Source organism: Camelus dromedarius, chromosome 14 (genome assembly GCF_036321535.1).
Source record: "Camelus dromedarius isolate mCamDro1 chromosome 14, mCamDro1.pat, whole genome shotgun sequence".
NCBI lineage: Eukaryota > Metazoa > Chordata > Mammalia > Artiodactyla > Camelidae > Camelus > Camelus dromedarius.
This window is the reverse complement of record NC_087449.1, coordinates 50,910,794-50,938,552: the sequence shown is the minus strand read 5'-3', so window position 1 is coordinate 50,938,552 and position 27,759 is coordinate 50,910,794. Positions and strand designations below refer to the sequence as shown.

At 42.7% G+C, this 27,759-nt stretch overlaps 1 protein-coding gene and 1 long non-coding RNA gene across 5 annotated transcripts in view; one reads left to right on the top strand and one right to left on the bottom strand.

Annotated features, from left to right (window-relative positions):
* LOC116156806 (uncharacterized) overlaps nt 1-22,975 on the top strand; it is a 28,659-nt gene extending 5,684 nt beyond the window's left edge. For 2 of the 4 annotated variants that reach the window (XR_004140666.2, XR_004140665.2), the window contains one exon: nt 660-2,189. This is a non-coding gene — a long non-coding RNA (uncharacterized LOC116156806). Of the gene's footprint in view, nt 1-659; nt 2,190-7,579; nt 7,654-8,010; nt 8,129-18,615 lie in introns of those variants that run through there. The other 2 variants (XR_004140668.2, XR_010383909.1) reach the window with 2 other exon arrangements.
* Nucleotides 2,091-27,163, bottom strand: SRSF4 (serine and arginine rich splicing factor 4). The gene is made up of 6 exons (XM_031464534.2): nt 26,918-27,163; nt 11,275-11,417; nt 10,262-10,374; nt 7,274-7,488; nt 3,833-3,922; nt 2,091-3,599 (listed from the first exon to the last, which is right to left on the bottom strand). The coding sequence occupies exons 1-6, from the start codon at nt 27,022-27,024 to the stop codon at nt 2,762-2,764; spliced, it is 1,506 nt and encodes a 501-aa protein (XP_031320394.1). The 5' UTR covers nt 27,025-27,163; the 3' UTR covers nt 2,091-2,761.
* Nucleotides 27,164-27,759: the final 596 nt, after the last annotated feature.

The following is a 27,759-nucleotide window of genomic DNA, read 5'->3' as shown; positions in this document are numbered from 1 at the left end:
AAGAGGCAGGGGGTGCTTCTCTGTCTTGTTCATATTCTATCCCAGTGCCTTAGAACAGCACTTGGCCCATAGAAGGCACTAACATTCATCTAACATTGTTGGGGCTGGGAGGACAGCATGCTGGACGCCCTTCATCTGCAGCTGGGTCCAACAACACTGACCTCAGGGTGGTGGTGTGAGAACAAGGTGCAAAACGTACATCAAAGTTCTAACCTCTGGTGCATGTCTGGAACTCAACAGATGAGTTTCCATCTTTCTTATTTTTGTTTTACCTCTTTTCATTCACAATTTAAGTAAATATAAATGAATTTAGAAACTGCTGGGGGAAAAATGACCGCAACTCCATTCTGTGTACACATGGAACTTGCATAGCATCATACTTAAGGATCACACATGCTAATAAATTCACTTGGTGAGAATTTATGTGCCTTAAACATTTAAGCGAGAACTTTCTAATGCTCATGATGTTAAGTAACAAAGTTTACTGAATTATATAAACATAAATGTTTAAAATATGAATGAATAGAAACAAAGCGTGGAAAAGAATTTGGGAAAATAGAGTTGCTATGTTAGAGATAGTGAAATTAAGGTGACTTTTAAAACATTAGGCTTAAAAAACTTAAACTTGTTTAAAACAACAAACATTCCCATCCATACAGGGATAAAATTAGGGAATGTTTAATTCTTGTCATCTACTGGAGACCACCGTGAGACCCGAGGCAGTGGGAATTCTACTGGCTGGAGTCATCATCTTGTCCTGACGACGCAAGAGTGCACAGAAAGCTCCAAGGAGACTGAGTGAGGTTCCTTGGTTTGGCTTCCCAGTCTGTTCCTGAAATTCGAAGTTTCCCAAAGTGAACTCACTCACCTTCATCTTGCCCCATCTTCAAAAGGTTCCACCATCTTGGATCCCCCCGACAGTTCCTTTTCCCAGTCACCTCTTTCATTCCCGTCACTGCCTTGTCCAGGCCCCACAGGATCTGTGCTTACTGCATTCCCCAAATTGGTTTCCTTGCCTCCGATTGCTCACATTTCCTGTGCTCAGATCCGCCATCCAGCAGTGTGGCTCTACAACCCACGTCCTCCACGTTCCCCAGTGCTTACAGGGCAGAGGCCAGACTCTGCCTCCTCCTCCTCCAGCCCTAACCCAAACCATTTTGCCAAATCTGCTTCTCTTCTTCCCCATTATCAAACTCCATGGTCCCTGAGGGCCCTGCCCAATGCTTTTGCAGCTCCATGGCTTTGTTCACAGGTGTTTCTTTCCACAGAAAGGCCTCCCACCCCTACATCTCCAAAGATTCAGCCTAAGTGCTGTCTCCTCCAAGGTGTCTCTGAACCCAGATGAAGTTCCAACTCCCTTCTTGGAATGCCCACTTTACCCTACCAGTGTTTATCATTTGCAACCAGATCACAACCTTCAGGAGGGCAAGAAACTGATTTTGTCTTCCCAGTGTGTCCTACAGGGTATGGTCAATAGAAGGCAACAGTATTTAAATCTAGGAACTGCCCCCAGTACATCCATAGGCAGCGGGTTGAAAAGCGGCCTTCTCTCCCCCAAGCTTGTGGCAGCACGTGATAAAGGCCCTGCTTTGACTGACGCCTTTCAACAGTCCCTCCAGGGTGGAGACCAGATCGGAATCACCGTACCTCTGGTCTCTCCTACAGAGCGAGGTCATGCAAGCAACGCAGAGAACGCGCGGGACACAGGCAGTCCTGCGTAGTTTCTCTTCCTAGTTTTGATGAGCCCAAAGCCTAAAAGGACGAGGTATTCTACATTTCAGATTCATCATGGCAAGACAGTCCACAAACAGCACAGGAGAAAGAACTCTATGTTCATGAAGAGCTCATCTGCTGATGCTCTGAGTTGCTAAACTGATTTCTCATCAGTTTGGCCAAAAGCGTCTTGAGAGGAAGGACTGTAAATTCCTAAGAAACTTGACTTTATTCTGTTGTGTAAGAAAAATCCTTCAGGAAAAGTGTTGGCTCCCTATCTATGGGTGACCTCAAGGAACAAAACAGCCATTACACCTGAACTTTTTATGCTAAGATATCAAGATAGATCAGGAAATGCAACTCCAATTCAAGCACCATGAAATTTTGTCAAGCAAAAATAGTCTTTATTCAAATTTAATGGAAACAGGGATCACTATACTTTGCAAGACGGGGAAAAATAAAATTAAAAAAAATTCTTTTCTTTTCTTTTTTAATATAAAACAATATAATCACAATACCAGAATATGGAACTCTACAGTTTATTTCCTATGGGTTACTGCAGGTATCAATTTTCCTCGACTGTGCTATTCACAACTTTGTTAAGTCCAAAAATATGAAACCAAAGTGGTAGGAAACTTAAGACTTAGCACTTTCACTAAATGGCATACATCAAAGGGCATCAATTCAAGGGCAAAATGGTTGAACTCACCATACCTACCTATGTCCTCATTCCAGCCTTAAAGCCATCCAGGTACTGAGCTCCCTGTAGGAAAGGCCAGGCCTGAGAGCCAAGGCATTTTGGATATTCTACTGTGGGCCATGAGTAAAGGGGGTTTTCAAAGAGAAGATTGTTTTCAGTCGAGCAGGAAGGCCTGGTGCCAGGAGGCTTTATGGAGAGGAAGCACTTAGATTTAACAATTGTAGACACACCATTAGGGGAGTTAAAAATGTACAGCAGTGACATATGTTCTACTTCAATCACTTGTGCTACGGCTACCAAACATGTACAAAAGACTTCTCGGGTAGTTCCAGCTGTGGTCGTAGCCAGTTAGGACCTTGAGTGGGACCTGGATCTAGACCGGGAGGGCGATCTGGACGCAGACCTGGATCTAGACTTGGACCGAGATCGGGTTTTTGATGCGGACTTTGATCTGGAGCGTGATTCTGACGGAGGGTTTGGTTTTGATTTGGAATTGGACCTGGACCTGGACCGGGTCTCCTGGTTGGCGCCGGCATCCTCACTCTCCCCGCGGCCTTCCCGCTGGCCCGACTCGGACTTGGCTCGTTCCCGCTCCTTCGAGCCCGAGCGGGACCGCGACCTGGACTGGGAGCGGTCGGTGTCTTCCTTCTTCTTCTTCTTGCTGCTGCCCGACTTGCTGTCCCGCTTGCCGCCCCGCTTCCTGCTCCTCTCGCTCTTGCTGCGGCTGCGGCTGCGGCTGCGGCTGCGGCTGCGGCTCTCCTCGCGGCTCCTCTTCCTCGCCTTCCTCTTGTCCTTGCTCCGGCTGCGGCTGCGGCTGCGGCTGCCCCCCTGGCTGCGGCTGCGGCTGCGGCTCTTTCGCGGGCCCTCCTCTTGGCCGCGGCTCTTCTCCTGGCTGCGGCCCCTGCTCACGCTGCCCCGCTTCTCCTCCACGCCCAGCTCCTGACTCCGGCTTCGACTTTTACTCTTGCTTTTGTGCCTGCTGGGGCTGCGGCTCTTGGACTTGCCGGTGGCGTCGCTGTTCTGCACCTTCTCCTCCGCCTGGTCTTTGCTCTTGCTGCGGCGCTTGTCGGCGCTGCGGCTGCGGCTGCGGCTCTTGTCCTTGCTGGCGCTCCGGCTCTTCTCCTTCTTGCTGCGGCTGCGGCTCTGGCTGCGGCTGCGGCTCTTGCTGCGGGAGCGGGAGCCTGACCTGAGGAGACACGGGCACGGCGAGGCCGCACGTCACGTCAGACTTGAGGCTACTCAGGAGACGAAAAGGCTGAAGCTGTGCGCAGGGCCACTCCGCACCGCGGAACGCCCAGCTTGCCCGGCCCGCGATTCCCACCCAGGGCTGGGGAAACCTGCTGAGGGGAGAGCGGGAACGCCACTAACACCCCAGTGGGAAACGGGCAGGGGGGCCCGCACCAGTGCCGGGGGGCCTACCTGGATCGGGATCTACTCTTAGAGTGACTGCTTTTGCTGCTGCCGCTTCGGCTTCTGCTCTTACGAGAATGTCTGCTTCGAGAGCGAGACCTGAGAGAGAAAATGTTTTTTAAAAATATTTGCTGACAAAAGGCTGGCTGAAAGGTCAGTTAAGTCATCTTTTCAATCAGAAAATACGCACGGCACTGTCTGCGTCCAGGCACAAAGCTGGAAGAGAACTCTCCACGCACCGCGCCCAGAGACCCAGTCACCTGCAGAGACGCACCGGCGAGTCTGAAACTCCAAAAGCCTCCAGTCCTGAGCCCACCTCTCCCTGAGACCTGTTCTTCCTGCTGGTTTCCTGCTTTATTCCCATGGATGCCACTGTTTTCCCCAGTTCCTCATACCAGGACCCGCCGCCACCCTCGACTCACCCCTCTCCCTCATCCCGTATGTAGATGATTCTCCTGTAATCGTCTCCAGTCCACCCACCGCTGCTGAACAAGCCACCCCCGCCCTCCCCGGTACCACAGCAGCTCCTGACCAGCCTTCCTGCATACAGTTTTGCCCTTCGCTTATCTGTTCAACCCACTGTGACCAGAGAGCTGTTTTAAAAATACAGCTGACCTGTATTTTTAAACAACAGAGGTTTGAACTGCATGGGTCCACTTATATACAGGTTTTTTTCCCAATAAACACTAAATACACACTCTGTGGTTCGTTGAACCCCCAGGTGCGGAACGGTGGACATGAAGGGCTAGCACCCCAACCCCCTTGCTGTTCAAGCGTCAACTGTACACTCCAAGTTTAAAGAATCTTTAATAAGCCAAGACTGTGGACTCTGTCACTTTCTACCAAAAGCAACCAGGGCTCATTGGGGAAAATGAGCAATTCCCGGTGTATGGCAGAAAACGCAAAGATGGTACATCTCATGACAGAGACTTTCAAAGATTCCTGGGCACTATTGTCTACAAAAGGACTCTTGTCCAAAATGTTTAATTTATATCTCAAACACACCTCTCTAGAGCTAACTTTCAGTGTATAGAAGCTCAGGGGATAAAGACAAGTTCAACAATATGAAGAAGAAAGATAAATTCGAAATGTGGGACAGTATTTTAAAAAACAGGTAAGAAAAGTAAATGTCAAGCAGTGGGTCGGGGGAGGGGGGACTGCTTCAGACTGAAGAGACCCAACAACCCCTTGCAATACATGACTGGATGGATCCTGGCCAGGAAAAAGCTGAGCTGTAAGAACATCCACGAATAACTGGGGAAATCTGAATATGGCCTGGACATTAGATGACTTTATAGAATCACTGTTAATGTTCTTAGGTTAGAAAAAGGAAGCGTGGTTATCCTCATTCTTGGAGACACATGCTGAAGTATTCAGGGGTGAAGAGTCATAATTTCTACAAACTCCCTTCAAATGCTATGGCAAAATAAATGTACAGGGTGTGACCATAAGTATATATATATAGACAGGCAAAATGCTAACAACTGTTGAAGCCTGAAGGAGAGCATATGGGTGCTCATGAACTATTCTTTCAACATTTATGTTCAAAACCGATAGCAATAAAAAATTTGGGGAAACAGTAAAACACATCACACACAAATCAAAACCAAAAGACACAGAAGCCAACCTGAAGGGCTCCCAATGACCAAAGACAGAACAATTTGAGCCTAAAAAACTGACTGCAATAGACGAAACATTAAATATATAAACGTCCAAGAATTCATTCAAAATGGTACTAAGCAACCAAGCCTCATCACCTCCTTTGGGGGGTTGCTAGGGCACATTTAGTATTCTGAAAATTGGTAAGTAAAGGTATCAACTTTTATTCTGCATTTACTGTAAAAATTATATTTTAGGGTAATAAAAGGGTAGAAGAAGGATATCATCCTTTATAGAATTACAGCCTTTAGATGCACAAAGAATGAGAAAATAAGAGAGCCATCATTTTACCACCACTACTGAATGGCTCTAAACCTATTAGGCAGAATGTTGACGCAGAACTGAGAACTGTGTAATGGTCGGCTCAGGCTGACAACTCCTGAACACACAGATGCATGTTATCACCATTCAGAGCGGGACATCTGGACACCACACAAGAGATGCAACAGGAAGCATAAAGCACCTGCTAAAATACTGGCTTTACTCTAAATGCCCTCAAGGTCTAACTACGAGTTTACAGGAAATACGGGGGACAGGATAAAGCGATGGGGTAAATATCACCAGAAGGGCACAATCTGCAAAATCTCAACTCTGAGAAAAATCTTCAAAACCGTTTCTTCAACAACTAAATGTATGGAAAATGAAGAGTGTGAAGGAGGATATACTAGTGATTAAAAGGAGAATTAAGAGACACATCATCTAATTGCAAAGTGCAGACCTACTTGGGATCCTAATATGAACAAACCAACTACCAAATACGTATTTGAGGCCACTGGGGAAAGCTGAATACAAACGTGTTGCTGTGATATGGCCTCACGATCTTATTGAAAAGGTTAGAGACACCCACTGAAGTATTTATAGGCAGAATGACAGGATGTCTGACTTGCCTTTAAACGATGCAGCAGGAGCGGATGATGAAACGAGACTGGCAGAATAAAAGATACTGAAACTGGATGGGTGATAAACATGAGGGGCTTCAAGGTTCATTAAGCCATTTTCTCCAATGTTTTATATACTTAATATTTTCCATAATAAAAAGTTAAAACAAAACATTAAAACCTGAAAAGGCCAGACAAATGACTTCCTGCTGCTCTTAAACCTTAACCTGGCCTGTGGCTCAGCAGGACCTGGCCCTTCTCCACCTCATCGAGCTGCTCTCCTCTGCCCCCACCGGGCCTTCAAAAGACGCTATTCTCTCTGCTAGAAAGGCACTATCCCCTCTGCCCACCATCCCCAACTCATCCTTTCGGGCGCAGCTTCTATGTCGTGTCCTAAGAGAAGCCTCTGCCAGCTCTCCAGGGGAGCTGTGCTGTGTGCTTTTCCTCTGATGTACTCATCACAGTGGGGATTATTTGCTCAATGCCTATCTTGTCCACTGTGCTGAGTTTCAAGAGGGCACGGACCATATCTGTCTTGTCCACAAATGTCTGGCCCACCTGCAGAGCAGCTGCTGAGTGAGGCAAAGTCTCCACTCCTGAGTAGCTGGAGTATCTGAAGAGTCACCAAGGGGCCAGAGGTCATGTCTGCCCCAGTAAGGGTATGGTCCAGGGGACCCAAGAAGAAAAGCGGAAGAAGATCATTGATACCTGCCTCAAAGAAAGGACTTTACCTCTATTTGTACTTATGGCATAAGAGTTCTAGAGTTTTACAAATAAACACTCAGTTCGAAGTTCCGAGTCAGAGCCAGACAGAACCATGGTACTGAGAATTCAACAGGAGAACGAATGTGGATTATCCACGTGCTCATTAATGAACTGACACCAACCGCACACTTAAAGACATCAACGGTACCTTGAGTGACTCCGGCTCCTGGAGTAGGACCGGCGACGTCTGGAACCAGGCTTGTCTTCAACTAATCTGATCTTTCTGCCATTGACTTCAGTTCCATCTAACTTTTCCAGAGCTCTTTTCATATCAGAGTAAGACACAAATTCAATCACCCCTTCATTTTTGCGTCCCTTGTGAGCATCTGCATAGGTCACTTCTCCTGCCTGACGCATATAATCCTAAAGGAGAAAAAAACCCGAATAGGTTAAGAAATATTTTGCAAAAATATCTAACACAGTCATCATAATGAAAGTTTCTCCTTTCTTTTAGGAAGAAATGCTGGCTTTCCTCAGAATGAAGTTTACTCTTAAATACTTCCAGCCACACACCAACCATCCACCAAGGTTTGTTAAAGCATTAGGGGTATTAGGTGGGTGATAAGGATAATAATATTTAATTGTTCCTTTAAACAGTTTTGTGTGAATATAAATTTTTTTAGTTAACTGTCATTTCCAAAATTTTACAGTGGTTAAGTTCTTAGAAGCTCAAAACACTACACATTTTAAGTCCAGTCTTCTACATTTCATTACAAATTCTTACTGAAAGCATGTACAGCTACTGATAAATATCTAAGGTAAAACATAAAAAATTCACAGACGGATTATGAAAGACTAAAAGACAACAGAACAATACCATCCAGCTCTGGCTTCAAAGTAGAATGACCACCCATCTCTTAAGTCTCTGTCCTCATTCTCTTTGAGGACCTAACACAATCCAGTGAGAAATACAACATGCAAGATAAATACTGAAGTGGTAAGTAAGTAAGAGGAGATATGATCAGTGTTTAAAAAGAATATGAAATTTGGATAAATTTAAAACTTAGGAACATGTAATATATTAATATAATTAAATATTCAATAGTTCATTTTTGTTACTGCTTTCCTCTCCATATTTTATAAAGTTGCAAACACTGATTATATGCTATTTGATACTATTTCTTTGCTCACTGTATCATAAAATGTTTACATGTCTTAACATACATTACAATCTTCATAATTAGTGTGCCCAATACTTTTTCTGAGGATTCTCCAATTATTAGGACTTTGAAAGTCTTTGTACAAAAATTCATCTGAATTATTGACAGGAGTGGGGGTTCTGGGCAAAAGGCAGGGGGCCCATATAATTTACCATCCAAATTGGGATACAGCTGAGAGTAAATGAAGATGCTATTAAGTTATGCCAAGCCTGGGCAAGCTGAGATATATAGTAACTCTGGTGAAAGGGCTTGAAGACTGTCACTACTTCTGTTGTGCACTGCCACACTTCCAAACTAGTAGCAACTAACATACAGAATGTTCATCTTATAGGCAGGAATTAATTTAGTCTTCTTTACAGCCACATGAAGTAGATACAATCATTACCCCTATCTTACAGAAAAGTAAAATACAAGTAATATTAAGCAAACTGCTCAAGGTCATTCAGGTAGTAAGGGAAGGAGCCAGGGTCTGAACATAAGCAGCCAGATTTCAGAACCTAAGTTCTTAAAAATACCCACTGTGGGTGAAATCACCAATTCTCAATGTCACCTGAGGTATATATACTACTGTATAAATTTCATCCCAACGTCACCATTGGGCATTATTATTTTACACATTTTAGAAACTAACAACACCCCTTAAATTTATTTTTGCATTTCCTTGATTAAACAGCTGGCATTTATTGTGCCGCTTTTTGTAAAAATGCATTCAATCCTCACAATAACCTTGAGTAGAAATGAGTATTAATCCCATTTTATAGTTGAGGAATATGAGGCACAGGAGGAAAGTAACTTGCTAAGGTAAAAACAGTGGTAAGTGGCAGAGCTGGGATTCAATGCAGGCAGGCGGGCTTGAGTCCTGCTCTAAGGCTGCCCTGACTTCCTCGGAAATTGGCTCTACTGCTCTGCTTCCCTGAGAGTGAAGCTGCCAAAGGTACAGAAGTAGAAAACCAACTGAGGATGTTGGCTAAGCTTTAGTTTAACTCCAAATCTGAAAGCTGTTCCAGTTTCTACCCAAAATGTTCAATCCTTCTCTCTCAGAATCCTGGAGTCATTCCTCAGTGAGCAGTCTTGCTGGCAGACGCTCACCAGGGCCTGCTGTAAATACTGACAGCCAACGCGGTGTACTAGAAAGAATACCAGCGTATGTTTTAGTCCCAGTTCTTCTTCTAAGACCTTCTGTATCAATTAACCTTTTCTGGATCACATCTTTGTTATCTAAAGACTGGAGCACATTGAAAAAAAAAAAAGGATGTAAAAGTGCTTTCATAAGTTAAGATTATCCGAATGTTAAGGATTCCTAAATACTTTTTGCTGAACCTAAATACATTCACTCATTTTGCTAGAGATGACGTGTTAACAATGGACTGAAAATGAGATGTGAGATGGGAAACTGAGTATCTTTTATACCTGTCCTCTTAAGACCATCCAGGTTAAGACACTACTCAATAAGGTTTGTTTCCCCTATTGAGATAAAAAACCAACACTGTTCTCAAAAATCAAACTGTAATCAGTACACGGGATGGTCAGTATAGCACTGGACCTTAATTTTTGACATTAAAACTCTTTCGGGACAAATATTCAATGAAAAACAAACCTTACAAAAGAACATGGGTCAGGCAGCCATTTTCACCAATGAGGATCTACACTGGAAGCTGACACAAACATGCATATTATAACTAATATTGCAGGAAACACTGCTAGTTACAGAAACTACAACTGGTGATCTCTGTAACATTCTCTATAGAGGAGCATTTCATATAACACAGGCTGTCCTTACAGCCGTAGAGCGCTGGTCCCATAACGTACAGTAGCAGTGGGATTCTGATGTCTTTTGTTTTTATGGAACTTCTAATTGGAGAATTTCCAAATGCTTTGGGAAGGCTCTCTGTGTGTGCCTGGCCTGCACAAAATGACCTCTTTCCCAACCTTAACTCCTGCCCAACCGTATCCCAGAAGGTTAATAGAGCCCAAACCTTTAGGTCTTGCCAGCTGCACCGACTTGACAAATTTTCCACAATAAGTCTGTATTCTGTGCGGGTAGGAGGGCCATATTTATCTCGGCCACTTCTTCTATAACCATATCCACCTTTGGAAGGTTCAAATAGATGAGATTACTTCAGCGGAGGAAAAGGAAAAAATGATACAGCACATATGCCCCTTAACATAATACCACTTACCCCCCACCCCAAATAGCATACATATATTTTAACTCTATCCCCACCCTTAATTCTAATCTAGATTTTTAAAAAAGCAATCAGCTAAACATGAAAATTTATAATTTAATTTACAAAGTTGTAAGTATATATATTCATTAATATTTATATTTAAAATTAACATGCATAAATTAAAAACTATTAACAATTTAACAATTTAGAAATAAGTATCCAAATTACTAAATCAGTTACTGGTGTTACTCACAGTGATTAAAGTTTTTGTGAATATTTTATATGAAAAAAAGATTTTCAGGCACCTATTTCAGTTTAATCTCATCTGTGTCTAACCCTTGGGGTCCTCACCACCCAGGTCTAATGGGGAAAGGTTGCGGTCGTCACATGGCTTCCTGTTTTTGGTCAGCCAAGGGCCACAATGGTTCAAAGAGCCACGCATGGAAAGGTAACCCAAGGTCAGCAAATGGAACAGGCAGTCATCTTAGCCTCAAAGGATTCTTTTAATTAAAACATTGAGGTCTTTGTTAAATCTATGTTAAACAATTGCATTACAGAGAAAAAAAAACAACAACACAAACACACATCATTAAACATATTTATAAAAGTATTAAAACAAGAAATCTGTCATTAATTTAATAAAAATTAAACATTATTAAAGATGTTTATTTGCAATTTTACATTCAAAGATACATAATTTATAAAACAAATGGCTTAAATATCAATACATTTCAATGTAACATTAATTAATAAATTACTTAAAGAGTTAACATTTAATAACAAAAGCATGTCATCGATACAAATGCCCTTTAAATGCTTACTGCGTCCAGAACCGTAACTGCCATCTCGTCGTGGGCCGCGGGCATGCTCAACAATTACTCGCTCACCACAAAGGTCTTTGCCATTCAGTTCATAAACTGCATCATCTGCATCCCGCAGATCATCAAACTCCACAAACCCGTATCTAGAAGAGAGCAAACAAAACCCTGGTTGGCACCAATCTGACATTCAGCTTCACTAACATTAAAGAGAAAGCAGTGAGGGTCATGCTTAGCAAAGGTTAGGCGGGTTGTGCAAACTACAGATCAGCTTTCTCTTCTCTTTAGCTGAAACCACCCTGCTTTGTGCCCACAGGCACTGCGAGAGGACAGGGAGACTTCTCAAGGTACACTCCTGTCTGTCTAGTAGGAGGCTGGCTACACAGAGACCACTTCTTCTGTTACCCCAAGTAGCTGGTGGCAACTGCAAAGACCCCCACAGCAATGCTTGGAATAAGGCATTAAAAGATATAATTCTACAAGATTGAATATGTGCTCTTTCAAATCACACAGCTTTAGCCCCAAAGTATCTTGGAGAACAATCAGACCTACATTCAGGTACTGTGTCTTAACTGTTAAATTATGTTGGAATAACACAGCAGGTTAAAAAAAAATAGTAACTTAACTCTCCTCAGTGAAAGAAAAAAATTTTTTTTTAAAGTTCCTGTTCTTCTACCTAAACACATAAGCACAAGTGAATTAACTATCCTAAAAATTATCAGTGAAAAAAATCTGGAGCTATTCTCCTCCTCATGATGTTCCGAATTCATTTCCATGAGGTTTTAGGTGGGCTGGAATCCTCTATAACCTATATATAACTGCAAACTTCTTTACATAGTATTGCTAGGAAGTTCCCAGCAAAGAGGTTTGCTGGTTTAACACGTATCTGAAAGAAAACAACCCCCCACCCCAACCCTATTAACACTTGTTGAAGAGTACAACTTACAAAATTAAAATGCAAAATTTTAAGGTATTTATAAGCAAGGTTAAACAAACGTCCTATCAACTATGTTATCAATAAACTTTAGTTTGGTTTAATGTGCTATGAAATGTCTAGCTTTGTGACCATTGCCTATACTTAAAAACCAAAACCATCTTAATCATAAAAGTTACAAGCAACATCTTTAAACTCTAACAGAGCTATGTACATAGACAAACACTGCCTACTAACCCTCCACGTTTAAACATACTGAAACTAAAAACGTGTTAGAGGTCTTGCCAGAAGTTCAACTGGCCTGGCCAAAATAATTCCAGTTTCTTTAGCATATAATGCTGTACTCAGCAACATGTTAAGTGAGTGAGAGAACTCAGAACTGAAGAATTCTTCCTTTACTAAAGATTTAAAGAGTTCCTTTCAAATCAGAGTCTCAGTATAGCTAAAAACTTCAGAGGGTTCTTTATGCTGAATGTCTACAATGGCATGCAACTGAATAGCACCTCCATTTAAAAAAAGTAACAGACATGCTCAGTATTTAATGGGAAATCTTCTGTGGTAACACAACTCAGAAGATACCTGGCTCAACTGATAGCCTATGAAGTCTCTAACACTTGATTTCATGCTTCCATAGGCTGGAATTGCTGAGCAGGTAATAAGAAATGATTTGACCATGACTGCCATAGGTGACAAAGCAAAGCAAAGCCTCTCCACATCAGTAACGTCCTACATTAAAAAGTGCTTTATGATCACTAAAGTATCCTCCTTCATTTAGTTGTCAAGACTGGTCATAGGTCTGCTTTGCCCACTTGCCCAGATGCCAACTATAGAGGGGTGAGAGAAAACATTCAACAAGGGCATGATGAAATGGCCTCCAGCCCTCTCTAAGAGTTACATACTGGCAACTATTCAGTGCCACTAACTCATCTGATGCGATGTCAGAAGGACAACACTGACTCCTGAGGATTAAACAAAGAAATCACAAAATACCCTGTTTTCTTCAAAATAATTAGGGTTTACAACTACTTGGGAGTCAGAGAATGGAAGACCCTAAGCCCTGCAATTCATCTGAAATAGAAAGCCAAACTTATGTTAACAAGTGATGCTTATGTCAAAACTACACAGTAATGCATCCTCCCAGACTCAGGGGTCACCCCGGGCATGCTCTTTCTCTTTCCAAGCTTATGTGCTGAGCTCATTCTGACATCTAAAGGAAAGTAATGACAATCTGTTAAGTGGAGGCACAATTATCTTTCAAAAAAAAAAAGAGCTCACACAGACCACTCTTCCTTTGCAGCTGAGGCTGAAGTGAAGCAAGGCACACCTTGCCAATAAAATTCTCTGAGTTGTAGGGACGGATCTGTGTTATCAGGAGAAAATGACCCTTTTTCTAATATTTACTTCACTTCTAAAAAGTTTCAAAAAGCAGGTTACTTAGTAGCCACATTTTGGGGATATCCTAGTCACTTATTAAAATAGGTGACTTACGGCTAATTTATTTCACAGAAAAATCTCGGTGGCTATTCTGTGCAAAGCAACAAAATCTATTTGGAACATTTTAATGTCAAAGTCCAGTCCAAGGATTAAATCAGGAACCTGACTTACTTCTCTCTGCCACTGACATGCTGGGTGGGTCTGGAAGATCAAACCAAGTATGCTCCTGCACAACCATACCTGGTAGGGACTCCTGTTCTAAGAGCAAGGTAAAGACCAGATCAGTGTGTGGCTGCTTCTACCACATCACTGTTTACTTAGATCCGCTTTACTGAAGGAATGACTTCACCTTACTCAGTAAATATAAGCAGAGTAAATGGGTTCTCCAAATAAGGCAGGAAGACTAGATAACAATAATAAAATGTTACTTAATATTTACTAAGTAATCTATATACAAAGAAATCTTATCTTGTTTAATAATCACAATACCCAAGAGCCAAGTACTATTAATCCTGTTTACAGAGGAGGAAACTGAGGCATATAGTGTTAAATAACATGCATAATAAAAGCAAAGCTGACATTCAAAGCCTGTGACATGACTCCAGAACTCAAACTTTATAAACTATTATGACTGGAGCAGCAGGAACTGGCATGGATTCTAGTCCTGGTTATGCTATAAACCAACTCTGAAAAGCCCACTTAAGTAATTTTATTTTTCTGGGTGCAAGTTTATCTGTGTATTGAGGGAGTTATACTACATATCTTTGAGGTTTCTCCTAACATCAAAGTATGATAGATAAATGTTAAAATTAGTCCTCCTCTGGCTTAATGATGGGCTAATTTAAACCAATATGGTAGCACCAGAGGTATACAACACTAACAGATGGACAGGGATAAATGTAATTTTTATCATCTAAAATGTCTTTAAAAACTAATGTATGAGTCCCAATTTCAGTTTTATTTAAATAGTTTAACTATCTCTGAATTAAATTTTAGTGCCTTCAAGAAAGTGAAGCTCCCCCTGGTAACATTAGAGAATCTTTCCAAATTAATCATAATATCCCTTTGTGGTTTCTAGCTAAAAAAACATGAAACCAATCTCTCCCCAAAAGTACTCTCCTTTTGAATCCTTTGTCAAAGGAAGGATATAAACACACACATGCATGTACACACTCTGTGTGTTGGCATGTGTGTATTTATGTAAACATATTTCTGGTGTGAGCCTCACAAACACAACCCAGCAGGATAAATTTCTCAGTACTCGCTGCAGACACTCTTCCTCTTCTGCTCCATTAAAAACAACCATCTTTCGGTAATTCTAGTATAAGAATGAAGAAGATGAAGGAATTTAGGAGAATGAATCTATGACAGATTAAAAAGATCCCTAAGGCAGAGACTGACAAAACCCAACCAAAACCCCACCAATATGCCTCCTCTGGCTTGACTCCCTGATGTCCCGTCCTTCCACCTCCCTCTCTACGCCTGTGTGAGAGAACAAAAGGCATGGCCTATTTACATGTAAACTTTTTCAATTAAAAGAAAAACTCCTCTCTTCCATGTTTCTCTGCTACTGCCTTTTCTCAAACTCTTCCTCTGGATCACATTTAATCCTGACAAATGCAGTCAAAAAATGATGAAAGGGGAATTCCTGTCATTTTCTCTCCAAGACAGATGGGCACCATGATTCTTACCAAGTACAGACAGGTCTCTGGATGCCACAAACAAAAGCCACATTGAGTTATGAGGGGCTGTTCTAAACTTTAGTCCATTCTTACACCACTCCCAATGCTCTGGTCTTCCTCGTTCAGCAGCTGGGGTGCTGCTCAGGCTCTCAGTCAGAACTCTGAAATGCTAGAACTGGAATGACATGTTTTTAAAACTAAAGTGCTCTAAGAGTTCGATTTCAGAAATGTTAATCACACTTTTTCACCCAAGAAGAATCATCATCTGAGCTTGTGCTGTTGCTGAACAGGCTTCCCCTGATCCTAATAACCTATACCAACGGTCCCCCAAACCACTCTATGTTCTCCTGAAGAGGATGGGGGGTCAGTATCACCCTTCTCTGAATGGCTTAGGGTCAACCTCTCTCTGTCTTCCAAACATCTTCACTGAACAGGGAGACTGGAAAAAAGTCTGTCTGAGAAAGGGTATCAGTGGCTAACTGGACAGGTGTGACTACGGGGTGTGCAACACCAGCTGACTGGCGGGGAGTGGGGACGAGGAGCCAGGGAAAGCAAGCCTCCATGCGTGTGCCTGCTGTCACCCGCCCGTACTGCTTACCGAGGGGCACGCCTTGGAGGGTCTCTCTATAAGAACAATTTGCCCCTTTCCACAGTGGATCTCTGCTCACCTTTGTCCTAAAACTGTGCCACATGCTTTTCTTTGTATGTGGACACGACAGTCCTCAGCCAACCATCAGCAGGATGAGTTTTGTTTTCCCAATGTGGTGAGCCATTCCCACATTCACTCATTTTCCTTGCAAGAACCGAACCTCTCCATGGCTGGTCAGGATTAGGGATGTTGCTGTAGCCAAGGAAAAATTTTCGTCTGTTGAAGTTAACCCATGGGGTGGCTTGAACCCTGAAACTAGGGTCAACAGCACTGTACTTTAAGGGCAGAGTCCTAAAAATCTACCCTGAAAGAAATGGTTTTCAGTGATCAGGAAACAAACAGCCCTCTTTCAAAGCACTCGGTGTTGGTCCTATGTTTCAGCCGGCTTGTGTTATGAGGTAAAAAAAAAAGTTAGGGCATACCGACAGGATAGTAATAAAAAACAGAAATTCTTGCTGTCCACATAAAGTGCTTGGAAAACTGCAGAAAGATACTTCTGCAACCAACTCTCTAGTGCTCAGGTGAGGCCAACTCAGAGACAAGCTTGTGAGTGACAACAGTGTAACTGCCCGGGATTCCAAGTGTCTGTAACATTCCAGGGAAGCAGTGGTCAGGCCCTCAAAGGAGAATTAACCGACGTCAGATTCACTGCTCCGGGTCACGACTGTGGCTGCTTTTTGACTATCTCAGCAACAGAGGATTGTTTATAACCCCCAACTAGGAGCTCCTACCACAGGAAGTAGGTTCCTGAGATCCCTTCTATCCTGAGACAGGAAGGAGGCTGCTCTGGGCATTCCAGCCTCCCTCTCTTTAGCCTCAAGGAGGGAGGGCCATCAAGGCCACCCGTGGAAGGTGGATGACTTACCCGTGCTCACTGAGTGGCAGAGCTGGGGTGCGACTTCGGGGCTCACCAGTACCCAGTCTGGGGCTCTTTTCACGTCGGCAAACTGGCAGTTCCCGCACACCAAGAGCTCTCTGATTAGAGCTAGTGTGGATTCCTGGTCTGCAAACGTTGGCCACAGCTCAGTCTGCACTTGATCTTTCCCCACCTTCAAAGAAGAAAACCTACCTCATGATTCCTCTCTTTTGGGTCCCCTGACCATCTGATTCACCCCTAACAACCCTGCAGTCACCTCTGACTCTTCCTCTCTGGTTGCCCGCTCAGTGTACTGCCCAGCTCTACAGTTTGCGCCGGGCCCTCACCTTACTTTGTTCTAGGCTATGGCTATTTTAACTTAGTCAACTTGCCTCTTTACATGCAGCAGGGAAAGTCAGCTGCTAGACCATTCTCTTGCTCAGAGGTCTACACTGACTCCTAAGACTTGTGTTGACACTATTCTCTAAAGCTGGAATGCCTCGATTACATGGGGTGAATCACAGCAATTGTCTTCCATATACTTAAGAATTCTCTTTCATGAAGTCTCAGAAAGTTGCTTAACTCCAAGGATTTTAGCACTGTCTTTAGCGTTGGCACTTCTAATCAGTTTTATATTTCACATGACAATGTTTTGGGGGCCTTTCAAGCCTTGTTCTTTTTCCTTTGTGCTTATCCTCTCATTAGATTACAAGCTCTTTAATATTAACAAAGGCTAATATTTAGCTTAGCGCCTGGCACACAGTAATAATTGATTTATTTCATTCATCCCTGCTACTACTACTATTACTCCCATTTTACAAATGAGGAAAATGAGGCTGGGAGAGGCTAAACAATTTGCTCACAGTCAAGGAGCTCCTAAGTGGTATAGCTGGATCGGAACCCAGGTCCATCTGACTCCAAACCCCAAGCTATTAACCGCAAGGTCACACTGTCTTTGTAAAGGTGGGTGCTTCTCTCTCAGTTCTGAGCACAATCCTTTCCTTCAAGAGATGCTGCTGCTTGACTTGATAATCTAACCTCAGATAAGCCAGGTTGTATTAACATTTTTTGATACAGTGGGGTAGTCGCCAGAGGAAAAAAGAAATTGATCTTGGGGCAGGTGAAGCACCTGTAAGCTTGGGGTATGTGACAACCAGGTTACTTTCACTCGTCTTTTGGTTCCCATTAGCCAGTGTCAGCCATCTGGTCCTTCCGAAAACATGTGTGGGTTCAGAACATAACAGACTAGAAGAATAGAGGAAAAATAAGATTATTCTGTGCAATCCCCATTCTGGAGGCCCCATATCAACCCCTGGAATCTGTCTTTGCTTTTAAGGCTCAGCAAAAATTAGGCCAGCATAGAGATGATGGAAATTTGGACCTAGAGGTGGTGGATGTGAATGGATATTGACAGTATCACGTATTTAAGAATGCATTTAATTAGTTTTGTAAGGAATGGTGACTGAGACCAAAAAATATAGGCATGAATGGTGTGGGGAAAAAAATGGACCGGAAATCAAAGAATACTGTAAGGTTTACAGACTTTCAACTGTATAAGGATTATAGCAGCAACCAGCAAAGTACTGCCCCCCAGGACCCTTTCCTTTTTCAAACTCCTTTGTAGTAATGTTCACAACTCTGGGGTTTACTGGTAATCTCACAGATGGAGAAACTAGGGCTAAGAGCAGTTAATTAACTTGCCAAGGCTACCCAACACCTGGGACTCTTCAATCCTAGGTCCTAACTGAAATCAACACTTCATCACCATGTTCTACTGTCTCCACACCAGCAGAAAGAAGTGGTCCACAGAGCAAACAATTTGAGAGACACAAGCTCCAGCACAGAAAACCAGTGGCATCAAACTGTGTGCTGTGGAAGACAGATGCCCACATGAACATTAGCATCTGATGAGAAGTACTAAGTGGCAAGACACACTGCATCTGATGTGTACTAATACTAGTAAGTTGTGAACATTTATCCTTTAAGCTGCTAGTGGAACCAAACCTACATGTCAATTATCAAAATTTTAACACCAGTCTAGGAAAATAGAGAGAGAACAATCATTAAAACAGTATCAACCCGTCTCTGAAGGAATATTCACATACTGGAGTGAGGAAAAGGGAGCAGAAATAATCATTTAAAAAACTAGTGATAATACAAAATTCCTCCAGAAAGCAGGAGGGAGAGAGGAATCTGTAGCAAATTCAAACCTAGTCTTACTCTGTAACTGTTCCATGGGTCTAGCTGCCATTTTGTTCCAACTACTCAAAACGGCTTCAAAAATGAACTAAGTTACTTCACCTCCATGAGGCTGCTATGATATTTCTACCTTATAAAATGGGACTAACCCCAGAAAGCAACACACCTGCAAACTGTTTGTGGATCAAACTATCACAACCCCATAATGAAATACATTATTGGGACATTTTAATGTCAACAGGGCTGTTTTCCTTAAAGGAGGGCAAACACAAGCACACATGCAACCATTTCAATTATCTGACACTTATCAACACTACGGGTAAATGAAATTAAAAGGTCTCACAAGAAAAGGGGTCAACTATTCCCTGATGACACACTAAAGTTCATGAAGACTCAATCACAAATTAAAAACAATTAAAAAAAAAACTCAAGAGACGAAAGTCGTATTACTAATTTAAAATAAAACTCTTGGAACATAAGACAGAACCACTGTTACTTGTAGTTAATGAAATAAATGTGTACACTCAGCAGACAACACTACCTGATTCCACACCAAAGCTACAAACAAAGCCAGTTTGTACTTACCTCTAAAACGACACTACGAGTGGGGTGTCAGGTGTTAAAGCCTCTTAGAGGTTATGCCTCTGGGACCATCTTGGCTGTTTCCATGTCCCTCATAACCACCCCACAGTCCCTGGGCTGCAGCAAGTTTCTTTCTCCTTTTTCTTTTTGGTTAATGATGTCACTCCCCATGCTATTTCTTGGGGATGCCCTTCCCCTGAAATCAGTAATTTAATTCACTTAATATTTTAACGAATTTTTCCAATTCTTTAAACATTAATGGATCAATAGCTTCATTTCATCCACATGAAATAACTTTTCTCAAAGTCAGTGCTTCTGGTCTGTGGTTCCTGACCCCCTTGCCCAAGCCTCCTGCTCGCCCCTTTCCCTGGTGAAGGCTGAATTCAGACCGCCATCCTCCAGTTTTCCCCTCTCTCTAGGTCTTGGTCTCTGTTCATGAAGGCCCCCATCTGGCATCCAGGCACAGGACATGGTGGGGGGCCTGCAGAGGGATAGCAAGCGTCCTTTAAGTGTTTCTTCAGGTATCATGTGCAGTCCCGGGACCTCTAGACTTTCATCTCAACACACAGGAAAGGTCACGGTGGGCATTTCCTCAAAATACGAGTGTGCAAATCCAGAGCACAATCCGATCCCTCACCTTCAGGATACTCCAAGACCAGACAGGCCTACCAACGATAACAGGACAAAGATGGTTTACTCGCACAAATCCTGCCCCGTTCAGTCATTACAAAGACGATACCACCTTTCAGCTCCTCAGAGAGTAGCCCAAGGAAGGGACTCACTAGCAGTTTCTGTCTAGGGCCAACGTCATAAAAAAATACCACCTGCCTCACTTTTGGTAGTAACTTGTCAGCTTGCCGGAAGCCTCTGCAAGGAGACCAACGACTGAACACACCGTGGAACCTGAACTACCTTCTCACCGTTGGCAGCAAGGCCCCAAAGTACAGGACTGAATCATCTGGGAGGAAACAGCATGGAGGAGTTCTGACCGATGCTGCCCATGCTGTATCTGGTGTCTGGATAAGGAAGATCTTCAACTTTCAGAGTTGTGAATAACTCATTCTGTAACCTTGGCCCAGTCATTTAATCCCCTGTGCCTCAGTTTCCCCATCAGTACAAACTAGAGATAACACTTGTTTGTAAAGTGCTTTGATATACTTAGTTGAAGAATAAATCATACAAATGCATGCTGTTAACATTTTCTAAAATTAAAAAAAATTTTCAGTGTTGGCTTACAAATTTATAAATGCCAGCCCCAACAGTATTCTCTCAGATGCTTGGAGCACCTTTCTTCTGAGAAGCTCAAAATACAATTTTCTGTTTAGGTTACTTGGAAGTATCCAAAGACACTAAGAAACCAAAACACATTTTATCTACTCTACATTCTTGCCTACCGTTTAAGAAGAGCAAAATACTTCAAGTGGCCCTTTTATTCCTATGATACCTCAACAAGGAAGGGAAGAGCAAGCTATGAAACTGAGGAATAGAGATTTAAAACGACTTGGCCAACTAATTACAGATGATGTTTATTCTTTGTGTGTGTGTATACATATATATATATATGTTTTTTAAACTGAAATATAGTAGATGATGTTTATTCTTATCACAGACTGACTGGGAAACCAGGAACATGAGGGGGTGTGGAAGTCTCAAGCCAGGACAGTTTAAGCTAGTAATATTTGGTCAAACTGCAGTATGGCATGTATGGTCTCCTGGCACTGACTTTTCAAAATGACAGAAATTTTAAAAATTACCAATGGCTTAAGAAAAAAGTAACATACTAAACATATGTATTTTTGGAAGTAGGCTGACTCCAATAGGAGACTTCAGTAAAAAAAAAAACCAACTTGGTCACATTCGTAATAGTAGTACTAATAAAACAATGACAGAATGCTACTTAATCAATCCATAGTCCTCTTTCTCATGATTTCCTACTTGTTTAAGAAAAAGCTCTTGGTTAAAACACCCGAGGCCATCTTCACCTGTTAAATTAGCAAAGATTCAAAACAATATGGATGCTCAGTGCTGGTGAGGCTGCCGTGACGGGCAGGCCCGGACACTGCTGATACAAGGGTAACTGGCGCAGCTTTTCCGCACAGTTATTTGGCTACATGCATTGAGAGCTCCGAAAATGTTCATTCCTGCCATGACACATGAATTTTACTTCACAGAACCTGTCCCAAGGAATAATAAAAATGCAAACAAAGTTTTATGTGCATGGTATCCATCACAGGATTATACAGAACAGCAAGAATTTAGAGACAACCTAGGAGGAATGGCTGGGTAAATCAGGATACAGCCATACAATGGCTGTATTTTATGCAGCCATTAAATGTGATTTATGAGAAAGATTCTACTGTAATAGAAAAAATACATGATAAAAATTAAGTAGAAAAAGTGGGACATAAAATTGCACATAAGACCTTGTCTGTGTTAAAAAGATTCTTAATGATACTCCTTTTCTACTTTATGCTTTTGGTATTGCCTAAATTTATCTACAATGAACCTGTATTTATTTTCTAATTAGTCAAAAAGTTTTTTTTTTCTTTTAAGTTCTTGAACCTGTTATGCTTGGTTGGCTAAATGGATAAGGCTTAAAAGCTTCAAGATAACTTCCTCATGTATAATTTCAGACATTCTAATTAAAAAGTCGTAATATTGAAAACTATGACAAAGGGTAGCTGAGAGTTCAGAAAAATAGGAACCCTTAAACATGGCAGGTGAAAACATAAATAAATATTATTTGTTTAGAGAGCAATGGAAACCAAAAGGTAGTGACAGTTAAAAACATGCACAGGTGACCCTCCATGCGGAAACAACTATGGGACTCGGGCATCCGTAGATCTGGGTATTAGCAGCGGGTCCTGGAACCAAGCCTGCATATATTCTGAGGGACGGCTGTATACACTTTGACTCCAGAGGTCCATTTCCAGGAATCTGACCTAAGATTTACATAAAGGATACTCGTCACAGTGTTATAGATGCATAAAACAGTGGAAAACCAGACAACTGAAATGTCTTGCAACATGGTTTTACTTATGCACATTAAATAATATTTACATGTGTGAACACTATGTAGCTGTTAAGAGATAGGTTGTAGGAGAACACACAAGACGAAAAAAAGGATCAGGCTGTTAGGTGGAAAAAGGTTACAAAATAGAATGTACAATATGAATCCAAGTTTGTAAAAAAGGTGGCGGAAGGCTAAAGAACTGCATGCACATGTGTGTGAAAAGAGGCAAAGTTTCAAAGTGCAAACAGTGCCATCTTTAATTTTTTTGTCCTTTGTATTTTAAAAAGTACAATAAATATGTAAAATTTTTATAATCAGGAATAAATATGTGCTATTTTGAAACATACAAATTAAGAATGAATCTTTAATAATAAACTAAAAGTTCAATTAACCAGAAATCAATAACCTGGAACATCAGTATTTTCCGTATTGCCTCTTTAAGAGCAAAGACAAGAAGTAAAAAAAAGCTCCCATCAAGGATTCAATCAAAAGAGAAAATCCCTGTGTAGGTTCTGGCGTTGGCAGAGACTCATCCCAGTATCTAAGGCCTAACAATGCCCTAGCATACTCTGGGGCAATCAGAACGACCTGACTCACTGAAAGAGTCTTAACACATTTAAAAAATTAACTAAGGTTATCTTCTACTTGAAGAATTTTAAACAAAGGGTGAAAACAAAAAAAATTTCCTGGTAATGCTTAAGATATTGTGAAAATCCAACTACACTGACCAGGACATCCTCTGAAAATTCTGGCTGCTCACAATTTCACTGTAATATGAAACATAGGTTCTGAAATTTAAGACCAAGGTTCCCCGGAGAGTTTTAATTCACACATTTAACCAACTAAAACAAAAAACCAAAACCAAAAAACCAAAACTCCTCAATGACTTGGGGGTTTACCTATCTAGCTACTAGGCAAAGGCAAATAAAATAATCTTAGTAAGTGATTTCATTCATTAGCCAAAACATGGAAAAATTAAGATATATAGATCTATGACCAAAACCACAAGATTATGTGGCAAAAGAAACTACTATATTAAAAAACATCTACATTCTACATGAAAAAGTGATTTATTAATTTAAAAAAAAAGCTCACAGAATTCACAAATAATCGAAAACAGCAAAAGTTACCATAGAGTTGGAAGGCTATAAAACAGGTGCTAATATTGTTGCTTCCTTACCCCTGGCCCCACAGTGGCTCCTGCTGGAGTCAATGTGGCACATATGAATGTAGGAGACCTGAAGGGGATCTGGAATGGTCTATATGGTTGCAGGAGATTTACATCATGCTTGTAGTCCCACACTGAGACATCTTTCTAGGAGTTCTCTAAAGTAAAGGTAATATAGATTAGGGTTACCTGGTACCATACAAGCAGGCAATGAACATACATCTTCCTTCTTCTAATCCCAAAAGGGTCCATAACATCTCCTGGATACCAAATCTCCTTTGGGGAGCTCATCTGCTTCCTCATTTGGTCAACCTTCTATTATACCATTGCTTTATGCCTATTTAACTAATTCTTAACTTTACCCCCAACTCTGCAGCCCAACGTATCTACTGTCCGCTGATACATCTCACTTTTACAAATCTGAACTCTTCAGAAAGTCTTCAAAGTCCTAAACACCCAAAAGCTACTTCTGAGTTTGTTACTAATAATCAAAATCCAGGCATGTTAAAAAAAAAAAAGCTTCTCCAGGGGCTCTACTGTCCTTCCTAAGTTTCCAGGACTATATGCTTACACACCTTTCAGACTCCTCTGCACTACAGCAGTCCCATCCAGTCAATTCTTGCTTGAAACACATCTATACCATTGGTCCTTAGTTCAGAAGTCACTTTCCTCTCTGCAGGGATTCCTGAATGCTGCCAGGAGGTACTCCTTCCTGTTTGGTGACTGTCACACCTGCCTTCAAATCCCTAAAATGACCTCCCATTCTTCATTCCCTTCGCTTTCAATTACAGATTTTATGGATCATGGTTTAGTAGAACTGTAAAAATGAGTAGTTGCCCAAGAGACCCACATATTTAGGGTCCTGGAAGGACTGGTCCTTCCTCTTCTATCACCATTTCTCAGGTTGCTCAATTATTCCCTCCAGAGCACTTGGACTCCTATCTGTGATCTTGAATGTTTGGTGTAAAATTTTAGTTACTGATTCTTACTTATGTTGTTAAACTTCTAGATCATTCATGAGACTCAATCCAAGCTAGATTGTTTATTTCTCAAAACGGTTCCTTATTCGACTATTATCAGTTATGACATACACTATTCCCAGACACTTCACTTCAAACCCCAGTCAATCCACAGTTTAAAGCCCATTTGAAACAAATATTTTCAAACAAACCATTCCAAGCTTCACTTGTTGAGTTTAAATTGAGAGCAAGCATTTCTTAACTCAAAAGTGTGTATTTTAACCACTAGCACTTAATTTACTCAAGAGCAGAACCGTTTTTCTGCCTCCTCCCCTTCTGCTAATTTATTTAGCACAGTAGCAGGCATCTTGTGGGTTATCAACATATTTGTTCCATTAATTAGTTTTCCTATTAACATTACCATCACTTCCTGCTATCACTTGAGTAACCTTAAAAAACAGGCCTCACCAAATATGCTTCATGTTATTAACACTCAAGCTAAGATGTCTCCTTATGATCACACTCAAATCCCTTTAATCATAGCTACCATTTACAGCTATGAGCCAAATGCTTTACAATTATCTCTAATCCTCCTTTTCCTTGTTGATGAGGAAACTCACAATCAGAGAAGTAACCTGCCCACAGATAATAAGCGGTGAAGCTAGGATTTGACCCAGGCCTGACTGCTTTCAAAACCCATGCTTTCCCCACAAAATTTAGTTATTCTGTCAACTTAGCTGAGCTCTGAAGAAAATTGGGAGTTTTAACTTGATTGCTCAGATACATGATACAAATGACAATAACAACCTCTCCCCCACTTTATCTAGTATATTTAAGAACTGAAAGCTCTGTTGTACAAAATGAGTGATTTCCTAAGCCTTCTCCTTTAAAAGAAATCAGCATTCACAACAAACACCTGATGGAGAACACTTTCCTTAATTAGGTGATTCCTCCTAAGAATCAATTTAAAGTAACTTTTAAAACCCTGCCAACAGTTTGAGTATATTGGAACTTCCAATTTTTCCTCGTGTGCGACTTATACTTAGGTATCTTTCATAACTTCTCAAGTGTTAGTTGCTATTATTACATTGGGGAGTAAACTGTAGCCATATTGGACCTGTTGCAAAGTAGGTCTTAAAAAAAAAAGCCAAGAGTTTTTCTAACACCCAAGCTTTAGTACCCTAAAATGTTTCCCTTACTCTTAATTTTTTATATCCATGTCTTTGAAGTCCTATCTGACATTTCCTGGTTCCCCCAGTTTTCCCTGTTGAATATTTTCCCCAGGCCTGACTCCTCATCTGTTTTCCTTGAGACTTGTAGCCCTGCAGGCCCTGCTTTACCAAAACAGATTAGGAATACAAGTAGCAGACCATATCCAGGTAGGAAGTTAGTAATTTCGAGCTGTAGGTTTCCGTCTACATCAACTAGTCGCGGTGGCCACTATTCTCCAACAAATTCTACAACGACAAAGCAATTTTTTGGCAAGCTGGAGAACGGAAACCACAGCGTGGAAACTGTACGCAGTCTTAAGGACAGCAGGCTAAGACGCTAATTTGCTCTTGCAGAGGGAACGGTGAAGGCTTTCAGCACCGCAAGCCGATACTTTCGAAACTGTCACTAGATTACTCACACCAGTCTCCCGCCCAAAAAAGTGTAGCACATGGCAACTCTAAAAAAAGGACATCTCTCCAGAGCTCCCGTCCCTGGAAGAGATGCGTTGTGACCATCTGATCCATTAGACTGGGGAAGAGGGGAAAAGGCAGCAGGAAATCTGTTTATTTCCAGCAGCCCTCAGAGCGGGAAAGGTCGGTATCTACTGGAGACGAACCAGGCCTCGTTCCCAGGGCCTGGGAGGAAAATCCCAGGCCTCCCCGGCGCCCTGGAGCTGTGTCCTCCCGCCCAGAGCCCCAATCGCACTAGGGTTTTCCTTCTCCCCGTCCCACTCAGAGCCTCACCATAGCTCCCATTATCCCTCCACCACCCCCACCCGCGCAGGCGCAATGGGAACCCGGGCCTACCCGCGCCCCCGAGGCGCCGCGACTATGGCGGAGTCGGAGCAGGCCGGTAGCAGCTCCGCGCGAGGCAAGCGTCCCCCTCCCGTCCCCGCGGCCTCCCCGCCACCACCAGGGCCCTGTCCCCACCCAGCCGGCCCCTCTTCCGCCCTCCTCACCCGTTCTTCAGATCCACCTCCAGGATCTTCCCGTAGCCCTTAAAGAAGCGCTCCACATCGCGCTCCCGGGCCTGGTAGCTCAGGCGGCCGATGTACACCCGCGGCATTCCGGCAACGGCGGAGGCGGCTTGGCCGGGCCCCAGCCCCCTTAGGCGGCTGCCGGCGAAGCAAGAGCGCGGCGACGGCGGCGGCGGCGGCAACGGGCGGGCGGCGGAACGGACGCAGCCGAACCCGGCGACGTACGCGAGCACGCAACTCGGGAGCGCGCGCCTCCCGCCTCCCCCGCCCTCCCCGCAGGCAGATGGTAACGGGACAGAGCGCGCGTTCGCTTCCCGCCCGGCCAGGGGTGGGGCGGGGTTTGCCCGGGGGCGCGCCTGCGCGGGGCGGGGCCAGGTGATCGACAGACCGCGCGGGCGGTGCGGGGACCGCGGGTCCCCCGGCACGTCCTCTCGCGAGTTCGGCGTGGCGGGGCCTGCGCCGCCTTCCGCAGCCGGCTGGCGTCGCCCCTCCCCCCGGAAGTGTCGCGCCTCTCCCCAGGACTGGGAGCGTTATCTGCTTTTGTCCTTTGAACCGGGAGTGGTTTCGACTTTAGAACAGGAGATTTGGAATTAAACCTGGTTTCTAACCGCCTAACTATCCGTGTACTTGGGCTCTTTTCACGCCACCTCTTTGAACCTCGTTTGTCTTCACTGTAAAAGGGAGAGAGTAACCTTCCAGAGTGGTTTTGAGAATTACAGCGGAATAGGTACGTAAAGCACTTGGTACTGTTCCCAGCACGTCGTAAGTGCCCAACAAATACTGCTAATATTATTTTAAAAATAGGACAGTTTGCTTCAGTGGAA

What these genes read in the sequence shown, in the direction of transcription:
- SRSF4 (XM_031464534.2), bottom strand. Translation starts at nt 27,024, where the DNA reads ATGCCGCGGGTGTACATCGGCCGCCTGAGCTACCAGGCCCGGGAGCGC. An exon ending in AGGAGCCGGAGTCACTCAAG is followed by an intron (nt 3,923 to 7,273) that starts GTACCGTTGATG and finishes TTTCTCTCTCAG; the next exon opens with GTCTCGCTCTCGAAGCAGAC. An exon ending in AAGAGTAGATCCCGATCCAG is followed by an intron (nt 3,600 to 3,832) that starts GTAGGCCCCCCG and finishes GTGTCTCCTCAG; the next exon opens with GTCAGGCTCCCGCTCCCGCA.